Source organism: Mixophyes fleayi, chromosome 6 (genome assembly GCF_038048845.1).
Source record: "Mixophyes fleayi isolate aMixFle1 chromosome 6, aMixFle1.hap1, whole genome shotgun sequence".
Classification (NCBI taxonomy): Eukaryota; Metazoa; Chordata; class Amphibia; order Anura; family Limnodynastidae; genus Mixophyes; species Mixophyes fleayi.
Window position 1 is genome coordinate 21550363 of NC_134407.1, and position 26083 is coordinate 21576445.

The 26083-nt window shown below is 42.6% G+C and overlaps 1 protein-coding gene across 1 annotated transcript in view; it reads left to right on the top strand.

The window, feature by feature from the left end:
* Positions 1–26083, top strand: part of PTPRE (protein tyrosine phosphatase receptor type E) — a 141224-nt gene that overhangs the window by 103555 nt on the left and 11586 nt on the right. Inside the window, exons 6-14 of the mRNA XM_075215998.1 lie at positions 1309–1399; positions 5636–5712; positions 5823–5859; positions 7653–7750; positions 9299–9418; positions 11624–11784; positions 19205–19340; positions 20850–20999; positions 25085–25178. Coding sequence (XP_075072099.1) covers positions 1309–1399; positions 5636–5712; positions 5823–5859; positions 7653–7750; positions 9299–9418; positions 11624–11784; positions 19205–19340; positions 20850–20999; positions 25085–25178 — 964 coding nt within the window. The remainder of the gene's footprint in view (positions 1–1308; positions 1400–5635; positions 5713–5822; positions 5860–7652; positions 7751–9298; positions 9419–11623; positions 11785–19204; positions 19341–20849; positions 21000–25084; positions 25179–26083) is intronic.

Sequence of the window (26083 nt, forward strand, 5' to 3'; positions counted from 1 at the left end):
GATGAGGTGGTGACATGTGGACAAAACCACGTTAAAAAAGGGCGCTTATGTCGGGAAGTAACGCTCTTCCCCTGAGGAGGCCTGGGCTAGGCCCAAATGCATGACAAGAACCTTTTTAACACCTTAAGTAGCTTGATTTGACTAGAATGCATGAGTATCTTGCACGGGTTAACTTGTATAAAAGTAAAAGCCTAGCGGCGTGTGTTAGTGTGTGTGTGTGTGGAAAAAACTATTTTCACAGAAAGGGCTCATCCAATTGACCTGAAATTTGGTATACTGACATTATTTGACAAAAAAATTAGAATAGTGAAGTCAGTTAACTTCCATCATCCCCCCTTTCCCCCGTGGGAGGGGTAGTAAAGGCTAAATTTACGAGTTGAGGGGTCAAACTCATTTTCGTGAGGTCATTTTACCTCATGAACACACATTAAAAAGGGCGCTTGCGTCGGGAAGTAACGCTCTTCCCCTGAGGCCTGAGCTAGGCCCAAATGCATGACAAGAACCTTTTTAAGACCTTAAGTAGCTTGATTTGACTAGACTGCATGAGTATCATGCACTGGTTAACTTGTATATATATATATATTTTTATATATATATATATATATATATATATATATATATATAGGAAAATTCAAGGATTGTTTCTCTTTATGTTGTTTACTGATGTATTCATATATTGTTTTACATGTTTGATCATTCCTCAATACATAGAGTTTAAACAAAACAAACCGTTCACTATAAGATTTGCCTTGTGTTCAGGGCTGGATTAACCCAAGGTCTAACTGGGCTATAGCCCAGGGGCCTCGGGCATCCAGGGGTCCCTTCAAAGTCCCCAGCAGCATTATTGATCGGTCCGGGGGCGGGGGCGCCCCCAGCCCGATCAATGCTGCTGAGCACTGTCAGTGCAGTCCTCCGTCCCCAGCACCCAGTAATCTGCTGACTGAGGAGATCTCGCAAGTGAACTCTCACGAGATCTCCTCAGTAAGGAGCTTACAGCACGCCGGGGATGGAGGACTGCACTGACAGGTAAGCGCTAGGGGGGAGGAGGGAGGGAGGAGGGAGGGAGGGGGAGGGGGTGGCTCACATTGGGGGCCTCACGGGGGAATGGGGGCGCCCTTACCTCAGGGGCCTCCATTCCCTTAATCCGGCCCTGCGTGTGTTGCTTGTCAGTAGACGGGATCCAGTAAGAGTGTTCAGTCATGGGTTGTGTTTGAAATAGGATGGAAGCTGCTTAATTTAGAATCATGGTTGAATGGACTCATACAATTTTAATATTATTATAATAATATTTTGTTTTTTCTTTAACAGTCATTACAACCGGGGAATTTGCAAGGATCCCTTGAGGCGGCCAATAAAGAAGAAAACAAAGAAAAGAACAGATATCCTAATATTCTCCCCTGTAAGTTACCTTCAACTTAAAGCAGCAATCCCACCTAGAAGATTTTTTTTCCTTTAAATAGCAAGTTGAGTATCTTTTAAGGATGTATCTGATAATCATTTTTCTTAGCTGTCCTTCTACAAGTCATTATCTCCTTTTCAAAAGCTCTCTGGTAGGTAAACAAAAACGGCTGCCAGGCACAGACACTGTCAGCTCAGAGGGGTGTTCAAAAGCCTCTTTGCTCACTACATCATGTGCCATGTGACTGTGGTTACCATGGTAGTTCAGAATCATAAATCATTTATAGGAGGCTGAAGGGGAAAAAACAAGGGAAAATCCTAAATACAAATATTATTTTATTAGTCTGACACAGTGGTTAAAAAAAGCATACCTGATTTATTTAATGTGATAGCTGCATTATAAAGGAAGAGTTTTTTAGACTTTAGACTTTCTTTATCTAGACTTTCTTTTTATTGCTTTTGCATTATTTTCATACTTGGCAGTGTAATTCACAATGTGACTGATTTAAAATTAACAACATTTCCATGTCTTTTTCGATAAGAACCTTTCAATTCTATTGCATTTTGAAAATTACAGTTTAAATGGTGATGGTGGAAAAGTCCCCAGACTAATATTTTTTTGTTCTGATATTAAGATCTCTGCTTTTATTGTTTTCTTATTTTTTATTCATTCAGATAATATGTAAATATTTGTAATCATTTTTCTGCTCCCTTATGGTTGAAAAGCATTTAAGCTTCTCTGCAACACTAAGGGGTATATTTACTAAACTGCGGGTTTGAAAAAGTGGAGATGTTGCCTATAGCAACCAATCAGTTATTTTGTAGAATGTACTAAATAAATGACAGCTAGAATCTGACTGGTTGCTATAGGCAACATCTCCACTTTTTCAAACCCGCAGTTTAGTAAATATACCATTAAGGGTTAACTGTTGTTTAGAGACTGCAGCAAAAATGGTTTCAACAAAGTAATAGTAGTGTTGGCTGCCTGATAAGTATCATTGTAAGAAATAGCAAAGGAAGTTCAGACTGTTTACAGACTTACCTGGTACAGGTCAGTTGAAATCTCCAGCACATATATAGGAACACATTTTAAATATTTGTATTTCTCCAAAAAGCAGGAAAAAAGTTATTAATAAATTACAGTCACTGTATTATCTGCAATCAACATATACAAATGTTTGACATTCCCTCTTAGTAGGACAAATATAAAGTAATCTCAGACATGGAATTAATCTTTTAAGAACCTTACAAGAGCATATCCAACAATGTACATAAACAATCACACAAGTGGATAGACTCATTCTAAGGAACAGGTTGCAAAACCAAAACATGAATACAACATTCCATTTCAACATACACACAAGTATATATTGAAACACTGCTTGTAAACTTTTTACAGCAAAAACACTGTAAATTGCCTCATGCACTTATTCTCCTAATTTTAACTCCTCATGTAGTCATTAAAATGTCAGCTTATTTTTTATATAACAATAGAATACTTAAACACCCATTTTATGCATGGCATATTTTTTGCATTAGTATCTAAATTTATTCACCACCTCGTTTATAAATATCTCGCAACTTATCTGCAACATTGTTTAGACACATTAAAGACATGCCAGCAAAACTCTCTATAATGTTTCCTAATGTCCCTTCCGGTTAATAAACTTTCAAAGCTTAAAGTTTAGTCATTTGGGTTGAATGAGGCTTTTACAGATGGGAACATGAAGCACTAAGTCTTAAATCACGTATTAAGTTTTAATTTTTTTCCGCCAAGAGAAACATTCTTTCACTGAAGAATATTTAGCAGTAATTTCATGCAGAGAAATTCACGACAGTTCCTTCAGTTATATAGGCTGGAAAGTAAGACTTTGTAGCTGTCTTTTGTCCAAAAGTAGCTATTGTCCTTACATGAGTCTGTCTATTTAATGTAAAATAAATCCCAGTCCGCGTACGCTGTATATTCTAATGCTCCATATATTATTAAGTGAAGAACAAACCTTGATACCAGTATCACCTGTGAAACACACTTCTTATGCACATTAAGGACTGTGTGTATTACCCAGAGTCCTTAGCGTCCAGAACAAATTATTATTGGCTAGCTAGTCAGACTGCCGTGCTGTGTACAAGTTACAAACAACTTTTCAAGGGTTAAGTAATCAGCTAGTTGATTATTAAACACTTCTGGGAACGTGGTTTGTGTAGGTGTTATTTCTAAATAGGGAGAGATAATTATCATGGAGGGAGTGATCTGAACGCCATAAAAAGACTTTAATTTAATGCTCTTGTAATTATGAAAAATGTGGAAAATGTCACGCTGCTGAAGACATTGACAGAGCTGGCAAGGTCACCAGGATGTTCCAGAGTACATTCCTACTTGTCTGGATAATCAGGAAACATTCAATCTACGAAATGCATCCCCCAAATATGATGTTATTTCTCATGCTACAGGAAAGGCATATCAGTTCTACTCTGTATATAGGTCAGAATTGTGTACACAATAACAATACAGATGTCAGTCAGCCTCTCTGTAAACAATGTCATTCCTACCAAGAAGCGTGAATCAGAGACCAGGTTCTCTATTTTCTCCACCCTCTCCAATTCTGCTCCTTCTTTACAAACGTACATGATACATGTAAATTTGTAATCCCCAGCACACAAATAGTTTGTAAATGACTGTAAAATATGCTATCCACCAAGCAGCATAAAGTTAATAATAAATTGCAATCATTGTATTATGTGTTGTTGGCGATCAACATCTACAATTATTTGAGGTTCTCTCTTAGTAGAAAAATATACATACAGAACATATTTTCATTGTAATTTACTCTTGGGGGTATATTTATCAAGCTGTGGGTTTGAAAAAGTGGAGATGTTGCCTATAGCTACCAATCAGATTCTAGCTGTCATTTTGTAGAATGCACTAAATAAATGATAATGAATTGATCTCCCCTCAAACCCGCAGTTTAGTAAATATACCCCTCTGTGTTCAGCACCATGTAGTTAAAAATCCATATTTACCTCAATACAAAATAGGATAGGAGCTGTCAGATTGCTGGTGAAGTAAAATTAAACATTAGGCAGAGCAGTACCACCAAATGGCAGGATCATGGAAAAAAAAATGGAGGAATGGCTTTATCTTTACATTAGGGAGTTTATATAGTTTAAAACATCTCTCAGACGTTGAATTACATGGAATTACACTACCGGGGTACAGTCACACAACATGAGGACACACAGATCAATCACTGGGTGTTTCCTCGTGCAGTCACTCAGTGAGAAGTATGATGGTGACTGTAGTGGAGGTACAAAAATGGAGGTACCCCATACTCCTGAATTCCGGGTAGGTCTCCCGCACTCCCGGGGCAGCTGGCAATTTCTCCCACAACACCTACTCGTAGTGTGCCTGAATTAAGCAATTTGCATTGAATCACTTCATTTCGCCCCCCCTGTGACAAAATGATAAGTTTGTTGCAGGAGGGGGGGGGCAAAATGACGTGATTTGCCGTGCCCCCACCCCCCACCTCCAGAATCTCCTGGAGTCCACCAACAGAAGTTGATAAGTATCATCATTATCACCATCACCATTTATTTATATAGCGCCACTAATTCCGCAACGCTGTACAGAGAACTCACATCAGTTCCTGCCCCATTGGGGCTTACAGTCTAAATTCCCTAACATACACACACACACACACACACACACACACACACACACACACAGACTGAAAGAGACTAGAGTCAATTTGTTAGCAGCCAATTAACCTACCAATATGTTTTTGGAGTGTGGGAGGAAACCGGAGCACCCGGAGGAAACCCACGCAAACACGGGGAGAACATACAAACTCCACACAGATAAGGCCATGGTCGGGAATCAAACTCATGACCCCAGTGCTATAATGAGGTATACTGCCGATCTTGTATGGTGTTTGCCCTTGCTGTCAGTGACTGCAGAAGGAAGTATGTGGTTAGTGGTCGGTCATCACCTGCTGTCTCATACAGTGACTATATACCACACACATACTTACACACATATGTACATCATCTAATTGTACAGCTGCTGACAGTGGAAGGGTCTCTCCCCATTTTACTAGTATTTATATAGGAGCCTATGGTTCTGGATTTATTTTTATAGAATATGCCTATTTAACATTAACCACAATTTGAATAAAAAAGAACCAGAAAACTCCTTAATTCCTTGGAAGCACTTTAGGACTGTTGCAGTTTCTCTTTTCAGATGACCACTCCAGGGTTGCGTTGACACCAGGAGATGGATCCGTATGTTCAGACTACATTAACGCTTCGTACATCGATGTAAGAGCCTCAGTTCTGCCATCTGTTTCATTGTGTTCATGTTCTATTCAGATTCTTCTCACTTCCTCGGCACAGCTGACGTTCTGCAATGTTCGCTTCTGTCATTTCAGGGCTATAAAGAGAAGAATAAATTCATAGCAGCTCAAGGTAACTAACTGCTGTGAATTTGTGAAATGTTTATAATGTACGTTTCCCTTTCAGTGGCGTCCTATTAAAACATTCCTCACTTAGAGACTCGGGATGTTAATGTAGCAAACTGATTAACGTTGTCTGAGTTTTCTAGGCGTAACACTAAACATCTTACATACAGTATTGTTTGCCATTGTAACTATAACCTTCTTAAAGGAAGTATATAAATATTTATACTATATATATAAAATAACATTTAAAAAAGCTAGTAAACGCAGGTATGTGGATGACAGTGGATACCGGCTGAATGGTCATTCTGTATTTTTTCGGTGTAGTTTTAGAAGGAAAAATAGTTGTACAGATTTGGCTTCTAAGTGAAACTGATGTCAGGGCTGTTCATGGTAATGTACAAGCTTAATGGAAGATGTACAGGTGGCGTTGACTGTAATCTTTCCAGTGGGTGCTATTTGGTGAGCTAACACACTAAAGTCTGCTCCATCTGTGAGTTTGCAGCAGTATGTGACATACAGCTTCCCGATGAAACCTGTTTGCTGTTTGAGGTCCTATACTTTGTTGCACAATATTTCATCTTGTAAAGTCTACAAGTATAGATTCAGACTTCCGTGAGAATAAATAAGCTGTATGTTGCACTATTGAGATATTGCACTAAGACATTGCACTAAAACATGTCTGGACAACCTGTAGCTCTCCAGGTGTTGTGAAACTACAGGCCCCAGCATGCTTTGCCAGAAGATAGCCAGCTGATACATGGCAGGGTGCGCTGGGACTTGTAGTTTCACAACACCTGGAGAGCCACACAGGGGAGGGCTGGCAAATTTCAGCCTGGGGGACAAGACACGTCACAGCAGCCTATTTTAAAGGGGAAAAAAAGGAGATGGCCCTGTGACCCAGCCCAAGGTAGCACACTATGAGACCAGCCTGGGGGGCAGATGCCCCCCTGCCCCCAGCCCAGCCTGCCCCTGGAGCCACAGGTTGCCCAGGCTTGCACTAAAACATTATAAGGTGTGCATCAGGATTGTCACAGTGATATATATTTACACTATAGATTGTGATTAGAGTGCTGGATGCCTGTTTGATTTATCGGTTATTAAGTACCTGACTACGTGGTAAATGCACTAAGGCTTCTAAAAATGAAAAGTGGAGGTGTTGCCCATGGCAACCAATCAGATTCTAGCTATCATTTGTCTAGTACAGGCTAGAAAATGATAGCTGGAATCTGATTGGTTGCTGTGGGCAAGACCACCACTTTTCCTGTTAGAATCTTCAGTAAATCTACCCCTATAACCTGGCACAGAAGGGGTATTCTAGCTAATTCAAGTTACTTTTTTCAGCATGTGAAGCCTCAAAAAATTGCCAGAAAAACACTCAATATTTACAATAGTGATAAGAAGGCTCAGAAAAGTAACCTCAGTGATTTTTGGTTTATATATTTATTTTTCGAATTACACCTGTAATTCAATATCGAAATGAAACCATATCCGTTAACGACTATGAGTACATTTAAAAACAGAAATACAAATAGGATGTGAGTCTGTTTCATGCATCACACCCATCGTATAATTTAACTGTTTATTAAACATTGCTCCTCTGTCAGGTACATTCGTGGGAACTATCCAGCATTTTATGGTGATGTACAAATGTGTCAACACACGGGTTGGGCATCAGGGCCATAAAATAATAAAAAATGGGTGCAGACAATGGATGAAATCTTGGCCGTGGGAGATTACAGTATTCTGCATTTACAGTGTGTTAGAGGCACAATTGTCATATCAATGGCGTTCTATCCGCAGGTCCCAAACAAGATACAGTCAATGACTTCTGGAGAATGATCTGGGAACAAAAGTCTGCCACTATAGTCATGCTTACCAACCTGCGAGAAAGGAAAGAGGTGATCGCCTTTTTATTTTTAATATAAGATTCTGTTCTGTTCTATTTAATGCCTGTGTCATTTTATGGCCTCTGTTGCAAAGTTCAAGTATTGTAATAGGAGGTGAGGCAGTAGATAAGGAAGCGCTAGTGTATTGTGACAATAGTGTGACTCATGGCTCGTCCTGTCTGGCTGAGCCGAGGTTGCCAAGATTCTGCAATAAAAATGATGATGTCATAGAGTTTGTTGCTTGTAAATCATGTGATTTATCGTAATGGTCCATTTCTATATTTCATTACATATAACAGAATTATATAGTTTCCTGCATTATACAGTTAAGGTTAATGAATATGACCACCACATGGATGTGTCAGGGTGAAACAGAAAATTAAAAGAGTCACGTGTCTGCATGTAATGAGGACAGGGATAAAGGATCGCTACACAATGAACTCAGATTGCAACTTAAATATTGGATTCGTTTCTGAATGACATTTACAAAAAAGGTGAAAGTACCCATTAAATAGAGACAGAAGTAAGGTTCACCAAATGTGCTCAAAGACAACCGGTCACTTTTTAGAGAAATCAATTTTTTTCATAGTGCCTATTGCACAATGATAGTGTGAAACGTGTTCTATATACCCAGTACACTCAATGGGCCTGATTCTTTAAGGAAAGTAACTTTGCACTTTGGCAAAACCATGGTGCATTGGAGGAGGGGGGGGGGGGTTTAAAATGTGATGGCAGATTTATAGTTGGGATAGGGCATGTCCTAGATCAACTTCAAATTTCAGCGTAAAAACAAAGCTATCAAGTATTTGTGTGCTACATGAAAAAACAGCCAGTATTTAACTAATGTGCAAAATAATAAACTAATTTGCACCCCTTGTATTGTAACATGGTTTGTCCAGGAGAAAACGTACTCCTTTTTCTTAATGAATCCAGCCCTTAGTGATTTGTCTTCAAATTCCCCGGCTTGATGAGAGTCTGGCTGCATACTTCATACTCAAAACGAAAACATAAAAAAGGAAAAGTGGAGATGTTGCCCATAGCAACCAATCAGATTCTAACTTTCATTTTCTAGAATGTACTACATAAATGATAGCTAGAATCTGATTGGTTGCTATGGGCAACACCTCCACTTTTCCTTTTCAGAAGTTTTAGTAAATCTGCCCACATATGTCCCCACATTCATGATTATCTCAAGCCATAGATGAGGCAAAGCCAAGCAGTATTTTAGGAAAGAGCTAAAAAGTTTCATTTAAAAAAAAGAGGTGATTCTAAAGAGGTAGTAGGTTGGTCTTTGTGTATGCAGTAGAGATGTGAGTACTCACTAGTATTGATTGTATGACAATAAATGCATTTCTAAGAATTTTCTGTCAAGTGGACATAGCTTTAAAACTCTGAGGTCATACAAGATGTTCATGGTGCGTAACTGACTATATGCGATTTGTAGTCTTTGACAATGCACATTTAATACAAAAATTGTAATAAATTGGAAGTCACGTCACCGTACCTTTATGAAAGCAAAGTTTGGAAAACTGAGTTAAACCTCCCTCTAACTTCATGCAGGAAAAATGTCACCAATATTGGCCTGACCAAGGCTGCTGGATTTATGGGAATATTCGAGTGTCCGTCGAAGACGTTATTGTCCTCGTAGACTACACAATTCGAAAGTTCTGCATACAGCCTGTAAGTGTTCCCTGTTTGTTGTTTTCATGTAAAAGGAGATCCAAATTCTTGGGCACCTCCTACAATTTTTAAGAAAAATTTTGCATATTTGGGCTGATGTAGAGTTGGAAGCAGAAAAAGTAAATAGCCACGTAAGAAAAAGCGCATTTACATGCATATGTACGATCGGACGCATATCAAGATGCGACAGCTGTATATCACAAGCTAAAGCTACACAGTGTTCATCCAATAATCGGCTAAATCAGCCGACATACGACCGCTCGTTCAAAAGTCGGGTCAGTGTGTGCAGTGACACGATGGTCGAAAGTCTGCCCAAATGGACGATTATCGCCTCATTTGGTTGGTCGTACCGTTTAATATTTTTGTTCCAATCTCGTTTCCGCTGTGTAGTGTGTATAAACTTCCGACCGATTCACAACAGTGAGTACGAAATTACAGTCATTGCTCACGACAACATGGCTGTAAAAAGTCACTAAAGGGATGTCCGCTCTTCCCTTTATCGTCCTAAACAAGGCTAGTGTGTATGCAGTCCATGGACCGAGCGATCGGAACATCGATCCCATGTAAAATCGCTCGGCATAAAAAGTTGGTTGAAATTTCTGTAGTGTGTACCCAGCTTTACACGCCAGGTTTCTGTCAGTGGTAACAAGTGTGTATAACAATACACCATGATACCATAGAGATAGTGTAGATGTGGCTTAACCCTACACACAATATAATATTGTAATGAAGTGTCATACACAAGAGAGAATAGTGTCTTGACAGAGTTAATCTGGGTGCACACCTATGCAATCGTACTTCAGATGCAATATCTGCAACAATTTCAGCAACAGTTGAAAGTCCCGAGGAGCATGCAGATTCATACGCACAGGGCCGGATTAACCATAGGGCTAACTGGGCTACAGCCCAGGGGCCTATGGCATCCAGGGGGCCCTTGAAAGTGCTCAGCAGCAGTATTGATCGGTTGGGGACGGGGGCGCCCCCGGCGCGATCAGTGCTGCTAAGCACTTTCACTGCGGTCCTTCCCCGGCGCGCTGTAGTCTCCTTACTGAGGAGATCTCGTGAGTCTCACTCTCACGAGATCTCCTCAGTAAAGAGCGTACAGTGCGCCGGGGAAGGAGGTAAGTGCCGGGGGCGCGGGCAGCTCGGATCACGGGGGGGGGGGCCCTCACGGAGGAATGGAGGCCCCACTTAGCCCAGGGGCCTCCATTCCCTTAATCCGGCCCTGACACACCTACACAATTTACCTTCAGATCTGTGATCTTCATCTCATAACCATCTGCTGAAAAGATGGTGACTCTTCAGATATCTGCCTGCGCTGCTGGTCGGGAGTGTGTACACACTTCCACAATTGCCCGATATCGCTCCATCATTGATTATGCTTTTTAGGAAGTTGATAAAACCAAATCAACAGATGCCAGGTGCTTTGGTATGATAAAACATGATCGTGAGAGTGTACACTTGCAATATCTGAACAAGCGGACATGAAGCGTGTGATCTGCGCGATGATTGCATTTACTCTATAAACTCTAATTAAATACAAAAACACAAATTAAATTAAATATTAGCTTCTGTTGTTTTCCCCTTTTAAAATCCTGGTCGCAGTCTAAATGGAAATATCAATTAAGCAATGTGAATAGACGGCAGCGACATCATAGAATATAGCAGCAACAGTAATGAATGAAATCCTATTAGGTCAATCCGCAATCAGCCAATCAGAAGCTAGTGCTGCTGATAGTCATCATTCCGTCTCATTACGCCAGTCCTCCAGCACCTACATAGATATTCCTCCTGACCGGTGTATATACGTCTGCCTACAGGTCTACTCAGGGGAGGGCTGGCAAATTTTAGCCCGGGGAGGGGGGGGGGGGGTCAAGACTCGACTCAGCAGCCTATTATGAACATTTTCTAGGACAAAACAATGTTGGTGGCCCAGTGACCCAGCCCAAGGTAGCCCACTATGGGACCGGCTACCTACCCCTGGGTCTACTTGAGTCACAATTACGCGAACATGTCCTTAATTTAGTCATTCTACGCTTGCATATTTCGGTTGCGCAGTGCAGAAATGCGTATTTTACGCAAGAAAACAGACTACGTCCAAATCTGCATGAGATCCATTATGTTGTCTGCTGACAGTTACAAACACAGTGGCTTGTATGTGCGTCTAGCAACTGCTATTTTTTAATTTGGCTCTTCTTCCAATAGGTCCATGATGGCTGTAAGGCCCCCAGGCTTGTAACCCAGTTGCACTTTACCAGCTGGCCTGACTTCGGAGTGCCCTTCACACCCATTGGAATGCTGAAATTCCTAAAGAAAGTCAAATGGCTTAACCCCGCCCATGCTGGACCCATCGTCGTTCATTGCAGGTGAGAAATATTGCACAATGTTCTTCTTAGTATTACTGGCAGATCTATAACAGGTTAATTAATTCGGGTTATAGGATATACGTGATGATTGTGTTATAACTTACATCATAAATAAGCCACATTTAGTCTGGTAAGTGTGACACTGATACAGGAACAATACAATAATAATTAAATGATACTAAAGCACTGCAGAAAACCCTGCACATATAGAGTCACTCTAACTAGAGCTTTATACAGTGTTGACCTTGATTATTCCTGCTAATCAAAGACCAAGGAAAATCCTGTTATATTCTTAAGTATAAGAAGATTTAAAAAAACTGGAAATAATTACATTGGGTAAAGTTAAGGAAAGTATATTTTTTTTCCCAAATAAACACGTAATGGATAAAAGGGAGCATGGCTGAAGTATTTCATGCTGGAGAGAAGTATATCTTCTTGTATGTACAATATGTGAAATGTTATTCTTTTGGTAAACGCTCTTTTTTTGCATATATATTTTTCTCTTAGCGTGTGGTCACGCCGTGTTTCTTTATACCACCTGAATCCAAGTATTGAATGAAAATATTATGACCAATTTTCACATGCGGTCTCGATAGGATTTTTGGGTGGGAAGGGTGATTTAGGGCATTTTTGTGAGGCAGGTTCAAACTTTGTCATTTGTAAAATCTCCCATGTTGTGGGTACCTTCCGCTAAAGTCCGTCCCAATCATTGCTGCAACTAATGGAGAATAAATAATGCTGGGTTATCATAGGACTTAGAAATCAACTGGTATGCTATTCAGTGACCAGCATGGTAATAATTATGGCTCCCATCTCCTCCTACTGTAGGTCAGCACTCCTGACCAGGGAACCTGTTGACCTAGAGAAAGTGAGGGATACAGCCTATCAAATCACTAGAAACCAGTGACATCACCAAGTCACTACGTCCAATCACCACCCACTATGAGTACATTTTTGCACCACTAAAGGGACTTTTTGCTCTTGGCCCCCTGACCTCCTTACACCACGGAGAAAGATGGCCACTTGGGTACATGTGACTAGGGTCAGATAACCTATTGGACTCATTCTTCAACCCCCACTTCCCTAGAACAACATATGGCCAATCATAACATTAGAATGCAAATATTTCAGCTCAGCCTACTCATTCGTGTATACGTTTAAAAAAAAATGTGAAGTGCAAGGGTCTGCCAATCCCAGCAATTAAATGTTATAAATGTTATTAAAAGTATAAAACTGGTATGAGGCACCTGTTGGGGCAGCACGGTGGCTCAGTGGTTAGCACTTAGTCTTTGCAGCGTTGAGGTTATGAGTTCGATTTATCTATGTGGAGTTTGTATGTTCTCCCCGTGTTTGCGTGGGTTTCCTCTGGGTGCTCCGGTTTCTTCCCACGCTCCAAAAATATAGGTTGTGTGTTAGAGAGCTTAGACTGTGAGCAGTGGCGGATCCAGGGGGGGGGGGGGGCGATCGTCGCCCCCCCTAGCAGGGGCTTGCTGCCGGCGGCTGCACACTATGTGCAGATCCGTTCAGTGTGCAGCCGTCAGCAGCCTTAGGTGTCAAAAAGTGGGTGGGGCTAAATCGCCCCCCCTAAATCGCCCCCGCTACAATTAACTTCTGGATCCGCCCCTGACTGTGAGCTCCAATGGTTCAGTGGGACTGATGTGGATGACAGATATTCTCTGTACAGCGCTGCAGAATAAGTAAATGGTGATGGTGATAATGACAATGACCTGTCAAACTGATGTGGGAAGATTGTAATGTTTAACACTATACTTTATATTAAATTAAGTTCATATATGCAAGTGTTTTTTAATACTTTTGATTCTTTAACATAAGTATTACCCTAGTGTATTTACGTGGGATAATAAGTGCATGTTAACTGCTAGAAAGCTTAAAATTGCCCTCTTAATTTTTCTGAACAAATGTCACACCCTATGTAAATATATTTCCGTGTAAAGTTATATGACTAACATGCAGCTAATTAAAATCTTATTCCATATGACTTCTGCTATCACTTCTCTGTGAAATAATATCATTATTGGATTTCAGCCATGAACGTTCATGTCAGCTGTGAAAACAAATGTATGAGTCATGTTGATGTAATTGATAACCAAACGCAGGTTATTCAGTTTATTTATTTATAAACAATAAATCTATATTCATCAGAAGATTACATTTGGTGGTGAATTACTGTGAGCTGTGTGTTCCTAAAAGTTATTACATTTTAAACATCACGTGAGCTTGACAAATTTGTTGTTAAAAAAAAGCATAACTAACAGGAACAAATCATATTGGGTTATTAGGAATACCTTGTACGGCCAGAAATAGTGTTATTGGTGATGCAAGTAAGGAGCAGCAGAAACTGCTACAATGTTTCACATTGTTTGCAGGAATGGAGTTTACCCATAGGAAGCACAGTTGTTCTGGAAGTTAGTGCTCAAAACATTAGTATGATAGTATAAGCAGTATAAGCAGTGGTCAAAGTGGAAATTTAGAAGTGACGTATGACAAATGTAATGTTAAAGTGAATGGAATTTAATACTGTGAAAGCAGTAGGAGACGTGGCAGTATGGCATCCATTATATACACCCATTACTTCTACCACTGAGTATAAAAATGAGATGCTTTGTAAAATATATCAATATGCTTCTGAAAAAGAGCAGTACAGAATTGGACAATCTGTGACTTTAAAGGTGTTGTGAAACTACAAACCCCAGCATGCTTTGCCAGCCGATAGCTGGAGGAGTATGCTGGGACTTGTAATTTTCACACTTGGGGGTAAATGTATTAAGCTCTGGGTTCTTCAACACCCGCGAGTTCGGCGTCTTCGGCGTTTAAATTTAAAGCGGCGCTGCCTTGTAAAGGGAAGTTTCCCTTTACAAGGCAGGGGCTAAAAGTATCAAGCTGAGAGTTTTCCGGCGAGTTTGAAAAGTGGAGATGTTGCCTATAGCAACCAATCAGATTCTAGCTGTCATTTTGTAGAATGTACTAAATAAATGATAGCTAGAATCTGATTGGTTTTTCAAACCCGCCGGAAAACTCTCAGCTTGATACATTTATCCCTTGGCAAGCCACATATTGTCCAAACCTGGAATAGTGTGAACCTGAACCTGACCATCTCCCTCCCTGCACCCCTGACCATGGCCATCTCACTCCCTGTGCTCCTGACCATGGCCAACTACCTTCTAATGCCCCTGACCATCTCCCTCACAATGCCCCCGACCATCTACCTCCCTGTGCCCCTGTCCATCTCCCTCCCATTGCCCCTGACAATGGCCATCTCCCTCCAGTAGCCCTGATCATGGCCATCTCCTTCCCAGTCTCCCTGACCATGACCATTTGCCTCCCAGGGCCCCTGACCATTTCCCTCCCTGTGACCCTGACCAAGGCCATCTGCCTCCCTGTGCCCCTGACCATCTCCTTCCCTGTGCCCCTGACCATGGCCATCTCCCTCCCTGTGCTCCTGACCATCTCCCTCCCTGTGCTCCTGACCATGGCCATCTACCTTCTAGTACCCCTGACCATGACCATCTCCCTCACAATGCCCCCGACCATCTCCCTCCCTGTGCCCCTGTCCATCTCCCTCCCATTGCCCCTGACAATGGCCATCTCCCTCCAGTGGCCCTGATGATGGCCATCTCCTTCCCAGTCTCCCTGACCATGGCCATTTGCCTCCCATTGCCCCTGACCATCTCTTTCCCAATGCCCTTGACCATGGCCATCTCCCTCCCAGTGCTCCTGACCATGGCCATCTCCCTCTCTGTGCCTCTGACCATGGCAAACTCCTTCCCAGGGCCACTGACCATTTCCCTCCCTGTGCCCCTGACCATGACCATCTCCCTAACAATGCCCCCGACCATCTCCCTCCTTGTGCCCGTGTCCATCTCCCTCCCATTGCCCCTGACAATGGCCATCTCCCTCCAGTAGCCCTGATCATGGCCATCTCCTTCCCAGTCTCCCTGACCATGACCATTTGCCTCCCAGGGCCCCTGACCATTTCCCTCCCTGTGACCCTGACCAAGGCCATCTGCCTCCCTGTGCCCCTGACCATCTCCTTCCCTGTGCCCCTGACCATGGCCATCTCCCTCCCTGTACTCCTGACCATCTCCCTCCCTGTGCTCCTGACCATGGCCATCTACCTTCTAGTACCCCTGACCATGACCATCTCCCTCACAATGCCCCCGACCATCTCCCTCCCTGTGCCCCTGTCCATCTCCCTCCCATTGCCCCTGACAATGGCCATCTCCCTCCAGTGGCCCTGATGATGGCCATCTCCTTCCCAGTCTCCCTGACCATGGCCATTTGCCTCCCATTGCCCCTGACCATCTCTTTCCCAATGCCCTTGACCATGGCCATCTCCCTCCCAGTGCTCCTGACCATGGCCATCTCCCTCTCTGTGCCTCTGACCATGGCAAACTCCTTCCCAGGGCCACTGACCATTTCCCTCCCTGTGCCCCTGACCATGACCATCTCCCTAACAATGCCCCCGACCATCTCCCTCCTTGTGCCCGTGTCCATCTCCCTCCCATTGCCCCTGACAATGGCCATCTCCCTCCAGTAGCCCTGATCATGGCCATCTCCTTCCCAGTCTCCCTGACCATGACCATTTGCCTCCCAGGGCCCCTGACCATTTCCTTCCCTGTGACCCTGACCAAGGCCATCTGCCTCCCTGTGCCCCTGACCCTGTCCATCTCCCTCCCTGGCCCCTGACCATCTCCTTCCCTGTGCCCCTGACCATGGCCATCTCCCTCCCTGTACTCCTGACCATCTGCCTCCCTGTGCTCCTGACCATGGCCATCTACCTTCTAGTACCCCTGACCATGACCATCTCCCTCACAATGCCCCCGACCATCTCCCTCCCTGTGCCCCTGTCCATCTCCCTCCCATTGCCCCAGACAATGGCCATCTCCCTCCAGTGGCCCTGATGATGGCCATCTCCTTCCCAGTCTCCCTGACCATGGCCATTTGCCTCCCATTGCCCCTGACCATCTCTTTCCAATGCCCTTGACCATGGCCATCTCCCTCCCAGTGCTCCTGACCATGGCCATCTCCCTCTCTGTGCCTCTGACCATGGCAAACTCCTTCCCAGGGCCACTGACCATTTCCCTCCCTGTGCCCCTGGCCATCTCCCTCCCTGTGCCCCTGACCCTGTCCATCTCCCTCCCAGTGTCCCTCACCATGGCCATCTCCCACCTTGTGCCACTACCATCTCCCTTCAGTTCCCCTCACCATGGACATCTCCCTCCCTGTGCCCTTGACCATCTACCTCCCAGTGCTCCTAACCCTGGTCATCTCCCTCCCAGTGCCCCTGACTATGACCATCTCCCTCCCTGTGCCCCTGACCATGGCCATCTCCCTCCCAATGCTTTTGACCATAGCCATCTCCCTTCCTGTGCATCTGACCATGGCCATCTCCTTCCCAGGGCCCCTGACCAATTCCCTCCCTGTGACCCAGACCAAGGCCATCTGCCTCCCTGTGCCCCTGACACTGGCCATCTCTCTCCCTGGCCCCTGCCCATCTCCCTCCCTGTGCCCCTGACCATGGCCATCTCCCTCCCTGTGCCCCTGACTATGACCATCTCCCTCCCTACATCCCTGACCATCTCCCTCCCTGCGCCCCTGACCATCTTCTTCCCAGTAGCCTTGACCATGGCCATCTCCCTCCCAGTGCCCCTCACCCACCTTGTGCCCCTGACCATCTCCCTTCCAGTGCCCCTCACCATGGACATCTCCCTCCCTGTGTCCCTGACCATCTACCTCCCAGTGCTCCTAACCCTGGTCATCTCCCTCCCTGTGCCCCTGACCATCTCCCATCCAGTGCTCCTGACCCTGACCATTTCCTTCATAGTGCAACTAGTGAAATTGTATACATAGGACCTCAATTAATGTGCACTAGTACATTGAATGGGAAGTATAACAAACTAAAATCTCTTATTAATCGTATCTCAAATGTGGATTTACCTACTTGAGCTCTTCCTGGCCACTGCTAAACCAACTGAAATCAATTTGAAGGACATGTACATACGTTAGACCAGTGTTTCCCAAATCCAGTCCTCAGGGAGCCCTAACAGCTATGCAGATCACAAGTGAAATAACTAGTACTTGTGGCTCTTTTACACTCTGTTAGTCAGTGACTACTACACCTGTGCTTCAGCAAAGAGATATAGTAACCATGCACTGTAGGATTCCCTGAGGACTGGATTTCGGAGACACTGCATAAGTGGTAGATATATATTTTGTAACAAAAGCTCCTTACTCAGTATAATGTTTATCTTGGGATCTACAGTCACACTGTCCTTCAGGATAAACGATGACTTGCAGGCACAAGTGGATTAATCTGGCTTCAGGCCTGTTTATTACACTCTGTTAAACACAGGAATCTGCCCATATAACAGTAACACAGCTGCTCGCTGTCTGTTGAATGGAAGTCTCTCAATAACCCGTTTACCAAGAGTTCTTTCCTTTATTAACTGATCAGGTGAGATGAATTACCTGGGAAACCCGGCCAGGTCAGGCTCAGAGAAATCATGGACCAGCTTCTTACTTGTTACTGCTGGATTTTTGGGGAGGATTATCAGCCCGCCCTTCATTCCGAATACTCCACTTACAGAGTCCCATAACAGCACATTCTTAGCACAAAATATCTGCCTTCCATGACAGCACCCAATAGTCTATATTTAAGTTTATATAAATAGATTTAAATAATATTCCTCTTAACAGAACAAAATAACATCTGTAATACATTTCACTACTTGCACAAACACTCCACCTAGTGGCCCATTCAGGTAATAAAACAACTTCAAATAGCTACAGACACGCACATTCAAGCAAATGCAGATATTATAGATACGTGTTTCTGTTTCATTTCTCAAAGCCAGGTGTGACGTTCCAGCGATACAGTCTTCTGATTCTGCTTTTGCTTCATGGTCTATAGCCCATGAATAATGCATTAACAATGAAGGTTAATTTATTCTGCTGTGTGGTGTGATTAGGGCAGGATTGCCAAATTCCTCTGGCGAAACGTGCTAAATATTGCAGCCAAATGTGTAAAAAAATCGAATATTTCAGGGAAAAGGTTTCAAAATTTTGCTCATCAATGAAATATTGTGTGTACGGTGGTTATAAATTCCTGTAGATTTTTTTTTATATTGATTCACTGCATCAAACAACTACTGGACCAGCCCGTGGGGGGGGGGGGGGGGGGGGAATGCCTACCTGCCCCCCAGCCAAAACTGCCCCTGCCTATCATGTACTTACAGTGGTGGCATTTTTTGCACTGATCCATTATTCATGAAACTGTACCCAATCAAATCACTGGATACTAGAGGTGATCTCACTGACTACTAGAGAACCGCCAAGCTGAACATCAGTAGAACACAGTGAATAGTTATGACTGACCTTTGCTATTTTGTATGTGTTTTAGCGCTGGTGTTGGACGGACGGGCACGTTCATAGTAATAGACGCCATTATAGACATGATGAATGAAGAAAAGAAGGTTGACGTATTCGATTTTGTTTTGAAAATCCGCAGTCAACGGCCTCAAATGGTTCAAACCGATGTAAGATAAGTTGCTAAAATGCTGTTTGTGGGAGTTTCCTATGTTTTTGTCATTAATCTATTATCACTGGAAATCTTTTATTTCCAAAACATGACATATATTGAAATATAGACGTTTACTAAGTAACGTCTGAAATCCTATTTTGCAATCTGGTTATGTAACGTTATGACTGTTTCGTCGGCACATAACCTATGGCACCCAGTGTCGTTTTGTCGCAGGGGGCAGGTCAAGTTGGTGCGAATCGCCACTTTATCATGGAGGCTCCCATCCTGCCCACTTCACTAGGAAGTGGGTAGAATGCGGGAGAATGGCCTGCTCTCCCAGGAGTCCGGGAGACCTATCTGGAATTAAGCAGTCTCCCGGACATTCGGGAGAGTGGGCAAGTATGAATAATCCCCACCTCAGTGAAACGTATATCAGTTAATTTTTCTCATTCCGTCAGTTCACTTTTCTTTGTTGGTAAAAGAAAATAAGTTTGACATGTGAGCTATTCCTCCTAGACGCAGGACTACTCTGCCTAATGCTAAGTCCATTATTACAGGTTGGCATGGCTAGATGGCATGGATTACAAGGGACAATAATTTGGGGAGTTCCAGGACAGTGCAGGCTGGCCGTAGCTCCTGACTCTGCTCATCAGTGTAAAAGGTTTAGTTGCAGTTGCCAATATAGTCTAATGAATTTCAAGAAATAGAGACTGTGCATAACTGAGGGCTCCTTTTTAGTACTGTTTTAATGGGATGACTTTTGCACCATCATTTTATAGCACAAGAATACGCGCAAGTAAACCGCTGTATATAAAATATCAAAATGTAGTGACATAGGAAAGAAAAACTGTTCTGATGGTATCTGATTGTCATGAGTAATTTAGTACATACATAAGACCCTAAAGCATTAAGCTGTAATTAACTAAGTAGGTGGGGCAAGTGATAGTAAAACTTATAGGAGACAGTTTTGCTTTTGCCACAAGTAACAGTTCTGTCTTAGCCCCAAGCCAACAAAATGTCACACAAAGCCTCTGTGCAGATGAATATGAAGGCTTGAGGTGTAGGGTGCTTCAGTCTATGTGCAGGGTAGAGATTTAGGAGCATTTGCACGTTAAAAAATATACTGAACCTACACATTTAGTCCAGTTGGTAAATAACCCCAGGGGGTATATTTAATAAACTGCAGGATTGAGAAAGTGGAGATGTTGCCTATAGCAACCAATCAGATTCCAACTGTTATTTATTTAGTGCATTCTACAAAATGATAGCTAGAATCTGATTGGTTGCTATAGGCAACATCTCCACTTTTTCAAACCCTCAGTTTAGTAAATATACCCCCAGGAGTTCTCTTACATTTCATGTGTCCTGTGTTATTATGATTAATTCTGCTATAGTTACAAATGTATCCAGCAACACATGTTTCTTTTTTGTGCTAATATTTACAAGTAACTAATGAGCTGAGTGCTTTGTGCATTTTTCAGAAGACCTGTCCTGATTGTATTATTACTCTGTGTCCCTCTTTTAGATGCAGTATTCATTCATTTACCAAGCCTTACTAGAATACTACCTCTACGGTGACACGGAACTTGACGTGGCCTCTTTAGAAAAACACCTTCAGACGTTGTACAGTCCTGCGCCGCACTTTGAAAAAGTTGGCCTGGAGCAAGAATTCAAGGTAAACAATTCATGTGAAAAGATAACAAGATCGTACGGAATAATGCAAGTGGCCATCGCTAAATATGGACTTTGAGTGCTGGCTGTGGACAGTTGTGTAGCTGCCCTCTAAAGGTTCCTTAGCTGAAAAGATCCACTCTCCTTTACAGTGTATCTAGAAGTTCCCATTGTGACCACAGTTTTCCCGGGTCTGTACACCACACACAGATATAGTAGTAAAGGTTTCCCCTGGCAATATGAGCATATCTACCGGGGTGGCAGCTGCTATTAGGGCCCCCTGAGATTCTGGGCCCCATGTAGCTGCCACTCATGCTGGTCCTCTCTACCATGCAGTGCTCCGCAGTGTCCACAGTCAGAAGAGAGCATAATGCGTATTTTATTGTATGAGAAGTTTAAATCCCACAATGCATTGTGTGAGCGAGCCAACATTAAAGGGCTAAAAAATTCAGTTCTGCTCAGTGGGGAAGGGAAGACTGTCATTCCCTTTATCTCTGAAGAGTGACTGCCGAGTGGCAATTGGCTAGCCGTGGAAAAGTAAGTTTCCTCCGTACAGACTTCGAGGTTCCGCGCTATTGTTGTAAGGTCCATTTGTTTCCAGTTACACCTGCCTGACAACCAGAGGAAATCATGATCAAGTTGGGAACCAACAGGTACATAGAATTCTTTGCTATACAGATGAGTTTATGCTGATCTCAGTGATTACAACAGTGGTTCTCAAACTGTGTGCCTAGGCTCCCTGGGGGGCCTCGACGATCTCACAATAGTTCCTCGGCCAGGGCCAGTGGTAAGCAAGGCGGGGGACTACCTGGTAATTATTTTGGCTCAGTGGTGCCTTGAAAAATTTTTGGAGACCTTAAGGGTGCCTTCAACTGAAAAAGTTTGGAATCCACTGGACTACAAGACTTATAGGTCCTGTGGCAAACCAACTCCAAATCATCACCCTTGCACTATCAGCAGTTAGTATGAACTTCTTGTGGTGACACGTTGTGTTTGGTTTTCAATCAAATTGGCAATGTCCATTAAGACCGCACAACTCCACGTTGGTCTTATCTGTGCAGAGGACATTGGTAAAGATGTCTTGTATATCATTCAGATGCAAATCAACGGCGTACTGCATTGTTCTTTGGGAGAGAAAGGGAGTTCTCCTGGCTATCTTTCCAATGAAAGCCATAGTCGTTCAGTTCAGTTAGTAGAAAGGTAGGTATTAAATCATTTGTATGTGATTGGCTGAAAGTCAAACATAGTCAAAGGATTTTAATCGTTACTTTATCCCAAAGCATGTAATATTAGTTATCCAAACAGTGTTAGCCAAAACGGTGCATAATATGACCTGTGTCTGATTATTCAAAATAGATAAAAGTATATATACACGGTTCTATTTCTCAAGATCCTGCTATTTATCATTAAAATATTACCAGGGCAGGTGAGTGATGCTGAGCTCCCCGGTGACACTGACCGGCAGCGGTAAGAGGAGTCTTACCGTTCACCAGTACAGTACTGGAACCCGAGACGTTCGCTTCCAGTTATAGAGCCCAGGGCTCTCCCCAGTACCTTATCCCAGATGCTCCACCCGGCTGTTTTCACTGGCTACCCAGCTTTTGGGGCCCAACAGAGTCCTGTTATAATAGAAAAAAACATTGTTTCTCGTATTAATAAAGGCACTATGGACCTCATTTAGAGTCGGACGCAAAGTCCGTTTTAGACGCATCCAACAAAAAAACACTACCACGCATGTGCAGAAAGCACCAAATCCGCCTGCATCTTGGACGCAATTAACACTTGCAACAGCTTGCGACTCACTACGAGAGAATGGGAGGAACGCAGAATTGTGAAGGCGTGACCATGTAAATACATCCTAGTCGCAGTGAGGCGTAGACGCAACACACGTCAAAACAGGGCTAAAGCTGTGCGGCAGGAATTAGGTGGCGCAAGCAGTTAGCTACCTCCACGAACTACTCGCAGCTCGATAGGGTATTACGAGTGGGACGCAACTGGGGTTGCTTGCCACTCGTAATACCCTACCAAGCTGGGGCACACTTCCACTCCTACACTTCTTAGACGGACTTTGCGTCCGACTCTAAATGAGGTCCTACGTGAGCACTACAGCCAGCAGTGTGTGTTAGACCACTGACCACCAGCCTGACCAGTCCTGGCAGGTGTGGGCAATAACCTTCAACATTTTTCACTATTGTTGAAAAGTATTACAAGTGCCCCCCCCTCTCCCCCCACCCTCAGCTGATTCTTAATACCTCCCGGCTGGCAATATTTCAAGGGGAGAACACCGAGAGACAATACATTTTTTTTTAAAAAAACTTTTAAAAAAAATAGAGTAACTTTGAGCTAAAAATGCTTTATATTTTCTTGTGTACTATTGATGCTACTGACATCCTGGCGATAGCTACAGCAGGACAGCGACAGTACATGTGCCACCAATATCCATGATAAATAGGCCTCCACATGCTTTGCGTAGCTGGTGAAAGCTATCGTCCAGAGGGAGGGCTTCATAAATAGGGAGAAGGAAGTTTTTGCCGGACGGAAGGCTTTTCCCTACTTGATAAATAGACCCCCTTAGAAAGTAAGACATTATAATTAATGGTTAATTGTGTTGCTTTTATGATCTCTATGTTGATTATCCAACCATGGCTACAGGGAATTTTTATAACGCCGGAACATTTCACAAACATTTTTATCACACATTGTTTTATGATATAGACTCTTAGTACTGCTGCCTACTAATACAGGTGCATTGTGTAGCTCTCACTAGACCATCTGACTTATTTATAAAGTAAAACATGTTACATGTACATTGCTCTCAATGCGTAATAACGAGTGTGAACTGCAGTGAGAATATGTGGGCTGGTTGGAGACGTAATGAGAAAAATGTGCCAAAATGTGGGGGACTGTGAAACAGAAGTTATTTCCATGACAACAGAACTCTCACAAACACGGAAGTGGTCATCTAGATCTATACATTCAAATAACTTCAGATAACAGCTGGGAGAGTGTTAGCTCTGTCGGAATCCTCATTCCACTGAAATTCTAAATTGAAAAAGACTTTTATAGTTTTCCATAGTGGCAGCATTCAGACCAGGAAATTAGACGGATCTACTCCCATAGCCCTGTAAAGGTGACCGACATCAGATATCACATATTTCTTTTTTTAAAGCTTTCATTTTCTATTAAGAATACAAGCAAATGGTCTCATTAAAGCACCAATCCCAAGAAAAAATTAGATATGTTTTTTTTACATAAATCAACTTGACAGGCTATATGAAGAATATTGTTGTTTTTCTTTGGGCTGCTATTAATGATTTATGATTCTGGACTACCCTGGCGACCACAATCACATGATGTAGTGAGCAGAGAGGCTTTGGAACGCCCCTCTTTGCTCAGCCTGCACTGTGACACCCCCCTTCTCCCCCCTCTGCCATCACATGACATGCTGAGAGCTGTGAGCCTGCGTCTATGTTGCAGACTGACTGTGTCTGACAGCCACTTTTGTTTGACAGGGACAATTTGAAATGGAGATAATTATTTGTAGGATAGCTAAGAAAAATGACTTGATGCATCCCTTAAAGTAACTTCCTATTTAAAGAAGAAAAATATATCTTCTATGTGCGATTGCTGTAAGTAATCATGCATAATTTGGCTTATAAAGGAGTGTATACTGTATGTATCGACTTCCTAATAAGCATAGCGTTTCTGGAACTATTTCATTTTTCGTTTTCTATAGTTTTGCAAGTCAAGCAAATCACAAATCATTACAGAACGTCACTTAGCATAAAGCACTCTTATTGCTAACCTATCTTCTACACACAGTAGTGGCAGTCCATCTGAGTCAGAAACCACTATACATTCAACATTCCTCATGCCTCAGTAAAGTCACTGGTTGCTAGGGAATCGATGGGCTACAATCTCATGAATATTGTTTGAACCCTCTCCAAGAAAACTGCCTCCGCCATATATAGGCAGCAGACAAGACACTTATAAAGGGCGTTATAATTCAGTTCCGCCAAACTTTTTTTAAATGCCATTTTTAGTCCAAATTGACCATTTTAAAACATGATATTTCTCCTGTATTCGTAGAAATTAACAAATGTCCGCATAATGAAAGAGAACATGAGGGCAGGAAACCTACCAGCCAATATGAAGAAAGCCAGAGTCATACAGATTATCCCATGTAAGTTAGATCGCCGTCAGTAAGTGACAATATTGTTATTCCTGGTAAATTGCATTATTGTTAAAAGTATGAACAATGTTATTGCTGTATTTAAAGACCTATCTTTTTAAAGGTTAAATAAAACATATTTATAAGTAAGGTTATTTTCATAATATTTTTAGCTACATTTGATTAGGGTCAGATTGTATATTGCATTCATTCTTCAATACATGGAACACACAGACAAGCGGGGAAGTGGGTGTGGTTAGTACTTGTAGCCAATCAGTGCATTACAATAACAGCAGCACATATTATTTAAGCACATCCAGCATATGTATATAGATGTGTAGGCAAGTCAGAAGTAAGAGGGATAAGCCAGAATGTAGCCAGTCTGAGCAAACAACAGCACATAGTCGTTATCAGTAGTTATCTGTCAGTCTAGTACCTAATGTTTGTGGCATCCAACGTACCTCTATATGAAATGATGTTCATACATTATTTTTATTTTAAGCTCACGACACAGGACAATACCTAAAAATTGTATTTTTACAGGCATACCAAATATGTACATTTTATGCAAGGTGTATTCAGTTATAGGACCCATTATTAAGTGTACATATTTTATTTTTCACTTTGTATAACTGGGGGGGGGGGGGGTGGTTCTCAAATCTCCCCATTAGTCATACTTGGTAGACTCCTTATAACATGAATCTAACATCAAACACAGACATACCAGCGAGTGCTATTGAGACCTATCAATCCTGACAGGCAGGAGAGACCAGGGGGTATATTTACTAAGCTGTGGGTTTGAAAAATTGGAAATGTTGTCTATAGCAACCAATCAGATTCTAGTTATCATTCCGTAGAGTGTACTAAATAAATGATAACTAGAATCTGATTGGTTGCTCTAGGAAACAACTCCACTT